The sequence below is a fragment of the Halyomorpha halys genome, unplaced genomic scaffold (assembly GCF_000696795.3).
Source record: "Halyomorpha halys isolate HHAL.00 unplaced genomic scaffold, Hhal_1.1 Scaffold697.1, whole genome shotgun sequence".
Lineage (NCBI taxonomy): Eukaryota > Metazoa > Arthropoda > Insecta > Hemiptera > Pentatomidae > Halyomorpha > Halyomorpha halys.
This window is the reverse complement of record NW_027108775.1, coordinates 40,326-45,416: the sequence shown is the minus strand read 5'-3', so window position 1 is coordinate 45,416 and position 5,091 is coordinate 40,326. Positions and strand designations below refer to the sequence as shown.

Below are 5,091 nucleotides of genomic sequence, written 5' to 3'. Positions count from 1 at the left end.
CTGCTAAAGCTTGGTTGACTGCAGCTTGAGGTTGGTTGTTTTGGTTCATATTCTCTAGGTTCAGAACTGCTTTTCTCACTAATCCGTTACTGGTCATAATTCAAAGAGAACAATGAATAAAAAAAAATTTCTTTTAGACTGAAAATTAATCCGGTATCTAAAGTTCCCGGGTTTTGGCACCAGTTAAGTATCGGCGAAAGCCAAATGTCAAAACAGAGAAGAAGGAATAAGATGTAACACGTGTGAACTGCTGTAACATACTATATTTTATTGGGTTCGGTACATCTCTTTATGTATGTATATAATCTGTATATATTATATTATATTATATTTATATTTATATATAACTTATGGCCTGAGTCAGCTGTTACTTCGATGTCAGCTGATTGAGCCGATCAGCTGATTGTATGATATATATAGAAGCGCTGATATGAATGAAGTAGCGTTTCAGTTGCAACCGGGAGTGTCATTAGTTGTTCCTCCTTCCTTTTCTGGAGTTTTCGAACCTGATAACACTTAACTGGTGCCGAAGCCCGGGATCTTTGGATACCGGAACTATTTTCAGTCTCAAGAATTTTTTCTTTGTCCTCTCTGATTTATGCAGGTAACGAAATAGTGAGAGCAGCAGTTCTAAACATCGAGGGTCAGAACTTCAACAACCCACTTCCAGCTGCAGCCAACCATCCAGGACTTAAGAAAGGCAGATACCGACCTTGAAAGGTTCACCGAGGAGGCAAAGGAGTTAAGCCATTTCCTGTAAGGGGGCGACCGATTCCTCTCCAGGGTGAAAAGAAGTATCCTCAATCGAATTCAAGTGGATGAGGAGACACCCTGGACCGTAATCAAAGCGAGATTGATGAAGGCGTTTGAAAGAGGACGGGAGACCCCAGAAGAGAACATATTTATTATGTTTAGGGAGACGAAGAAACGGGGACAGTCTAATGGGCAGTTTGCTGCGGAACTCCTGGCACGATACAACAGAATCGCCGATAAATTCAGCGAGATGATGGAGACAATCCAGGTACAGGGAAGGATACAATTTCTATCCAATATACTAAAGATTCAGTTGGTGAAAGAGCTGGGGAAGATAATAACGAGAGAACGCTTCTTCCTAGAGTGTGCTCAGGAATTAATAGACACAAGCGACAGGGAACAGGAGACCGAAGTGGAAGTGCCGGGATGGACTCGGATCGAATACAATCGGCCTAGGAATACTTATAACTCTTGGCAAAAGAGAGAATACCGAGTTAGCGGGAGAGATAGGGCAAGAAATATGGGAAACAAACAGAACCAGGCAAATCACAGAGGCAACACACGTGTCGCGGACACTGGGAGGACTGAAAGTGTCACGGATGCGAAAGGATTGGACGCCTAGTGGTGCAGTGCCCAGACACCAGATGTTTCAAATACGGAAATGAGGGGCACATTGCCAAACAATGCTCATACATGTACCGAAGAAGGGATGTGGACCGGGATAAACCAATGGAGATCAATGCCCAACAAATACGGAGAAGCAACTGGAGGTTTAGCAGATCATCTGGGGAATTCACAGAAGCCTCGGAAACGTCGGAGACCGAAGAAACTGGCCAGGGAACCAAGTAGGAAATCATGGGTTTATGGTGAACTGATCCCAATGAAGAAGTGATAGGGTGGGCTGTTTGAAAATATTTAGCAGATATTTGGTTTTTATCTTTATCCAGGTACGCATGGCTTTTTTCATGTTGTTTCATTCTTTTTTTTTTAAATCTCTTACTGTGTAATATTACATTATATCGTATTTCAAACAATTGTTATAGAAATCACCGAGCACAGTCACACCATATTAACAGAAATATAAATTAAATGATAAGAAAATTATAAAGGATGTTGTTTTCACGTTAGCCTTTCGTCTAGAAGTAAGCCAGTATACCAGACTGTCACGGTGAAAGGAAGGTGGTATGGAGTTGAAATGAACTGGTGGGCAGGAACTTCATCAGTGGGTTAAGGTGATAGGTTTACATGTCGATCCCTTTACTTTTATTCGCCATTTGTTGTGTAGGTTTGAGGATGATGTTTCAGGATCTAAGTTTGACGAAAGAATGGCGGTTCCATCAATGAATACTTAGAAGGTATCGGGATGGATATGAATATCTGTGGTAAAGAAAATATAGAGAACAGGGAACCTAAGACGTTGCCTAGTTGAACACCGGCCCCAACAGAATAACTGTAGGGAAATTCTGTACCACAGCGAACTCGAAAGAAGCGGTCTGTGAAGTAGGATCGGATAACGAGGAATAACACACTCCAGGTCGAACATAACTAATTTTATGTTTAAGTTTTATTTCTGAAGCTCAGCTAGTGCTAGAAAAAGCTTTCATCCAATCCTAATGAGGTATGTACATTTTTGGTAATGTCATTGGCATGGATACAGGTCTACGGCAAAAATTAAAACAAAAAAAAATATCAAAGTAAGTTTCATTGTACATTCAATCAAAATCGTTATAGGACTTTTCTTACCTTATTATTTTGTATATATATCGGTAAATATTCAATTTATTCTTGGGTGTATCCCGCTGTAAAACGATATAATACAACCACTAAGGGGTAATCCACAGTGATATATTTCTTACCATTTAATGAAATGTTGCTCATCTCACCAAATTATAAGTTTATAAAATGCACACATTTGTATGACGGATTGAAGTTTGTTATTCATACGCCAAGAACGTGAAATTTACGAATTCCTGACTCCCAAAGGAATATAAACATCTATCTCTCTAATATCAATGAAAGTCCATTATCATAAAACACCAACTCCTTGTTTTCATCAGGTATTTCAGTACTAGCCTTAGTGTGAGGTGGAACCTCACAGTACAATATAAAAAAATACAGTAATTTCAAAATATGGTCCTAGGAATCAAAAGTAGGTGCCCCTAGGCTTATAAAAAATAATTCATTTCGTGAACTTCAGTTGGAATCAATAGATGCATTGATAAAAAACCAGAATTAATGCTATGTAACTTAAAAAAAAAAGTTTAAAAATTCCATTTCCAGTTTATTTTTATCATTATTATTTATTCATTGTCTTTTTTTCAGTATATAAGTCACTAATTTATTTTATTAATTCTATATGTATTTTTTTCTTTCTATCTTCAATTACATATTGATTATTTGTATTTCTTGGATACATTATTATTTTTTTTACTAATATATTTTTATTAATTAAAATTGTTTAATAATTGTAAATACAGTTTTAGGAAGTATTTTTTGCACGAGATTAAACCTCAACGTTATCAATTGTTAGAAGCAAATCTAATTGTTGTAATAACCTTACATGGTAATAACCATGTAAGACCCAGAAGACAGATCTTGTGATATAAAAAAAAATATATAAAAAAGAATATCTATACTAAGAGATAATCATCTTCAACAATGAAATTATTTATGGAAGAAATTTTCCAGATGAGATAACATTTAAATGTATATTTAATATCCTTATTAACTAATCTTATTTGTTTTTTCTGTCCCATTCAGAAAATCAGCAAACTGTAAAAGTTTCATCTTCTGTAAGATACCTGTGATTCGGAGTTGAAATATTTGGCATTTTCCATTATTTTTTTCTTAATAATATACAAGATTGCAGGTAGAGTGAAAATTGTATCACCGCTGTACTAATGTGTTAAAATTTTATTTTACTTTTTAAAATAAATTTCAAGTTTGAATTTAACAGTTCAAAAGGGCGTGTAAGTTATTTCTATACCTTTTTACTTTTTCTGGAAGAAATTGTATTACTTCTTTACAGTTTTATTTATTTCCTGAAGTTCTTACATTATTGGAACTTTCGAACAACGTTTTGGGCAGTTTGCCTTGTTCTACAAAAATAAAAAAAATAATTTTTAGTTATTTGAATATAATGTACTATATACCCACCTAATTTTACTTTTATATATCAATATATAAATCTGAGATTGGGCTGAAAATTTTAATATTAATGGGCATAGGTCAATCATCATCAAAACAAATTTTCATATTCAAAATCTTGAATATAAGTAGAAATATTTCTTGATTTTTATTAATCTTAAGTGATTTAATTTAATAGTCAGAACTATCGAAAATAACCCTAATTTAAATAATTCTGATCTTAAATGTTAAATAAAAAAAAATTACATATTTTTCTTTTTATGAATACTTAAATGGAATTAATTGACGTAATTATAAATAGATGATTGCTTACAGGGCGAGGAGCCGCTTAGCAGTGACAAGCGTGCCAGGAACCCACTGTCTTCATCGGCTAAGGCCAACTTCATCAGATTGGGTCGTGCCAAAGACAACTTCATGCGGTTTGGAAGAGGCAACGAGAACTTCATGCGGTTCGGCAAGTCCAAGGACAACTTCATGAGGTTCGGTCGTGGTAAGGACAACTTCATGAGGTTTGGAAGATCGGAAAGACCCGTTCAGAGGTCCGGCCGCGGAAGGAGCCGTGATTTCGAAGACGGATTCATCCGGTTCGGTCGGTCTCTTCCCTCTCCCTTTCACCCCGGCTTCATCATCGGACCGGAACTCACCCTGCTCCCACCCCTAGTGCTGAAACAAAGAAACGATAACAGTGCCGACAACATGATCCGTCTTGGTTGAAATCTATCGCAATATATCTTATAATCTAGTCATATAATGAAATAAAACATATGCATATAAATACCATACATTTTTTTTAAACCTTTGAATTTTGTTTTTATTTCACTTTCTGAGTAGGAGGTCTATTTATCATGTTTTTATTGTTAAATGGCTATCATTCATAGATGTATTTTACTGATTAAAAGATATAATAAAACTGATATAACAACTGTTTATTCTTTCAAACTCATGTTGTAGTGATTTATAAATTACCTATTAGTTAGAATTTATGTGTATTATGCTTTATTTGTCATCGTTTACTTACTATACAAAACATTCATATGTTTGAAAAAGAACAATATATTAAACATAGATTCAAATTTGATACATATACCTATATCAGACGGCATCATGATAGAATATAAAAGGTAACTGAAAAACAATCAAAGCACGTAAAAACACATACATATATCATACTGTATCAATACACTGTAAATA

The 5,091-nt window shown here is 35.0% G+C and overlaps 1 protein-coding gene across 2 annotated transcripts in view; it reads left to right on the top strand.

Moving 5' to 3' along the window:
• The window catches only part of FMRFa (FMRFamide), a 182,422-nt gene extending 177,662 nt beyond the window's left edge, over positions 1 to 4,760 (top strand). For both annotated transcript variants that reach the window (XM_067047111.1, XM_067047110.1), the window contains exon 3: positions 4,216 to 4,760. In XM_067047111.1, the coding sequence (XP_066903212.1) occupies positions 4,216 to 4,614 (399 nt within the window). In that variant the 3' untranslated portion in view covers positions 4,615 to 4,760. The remainder of the gene's footprint in view (positions 1 to 4,215) is intronic.
• Positions 4,761 to 5,091: the final 331 nt, after the last annotated feature.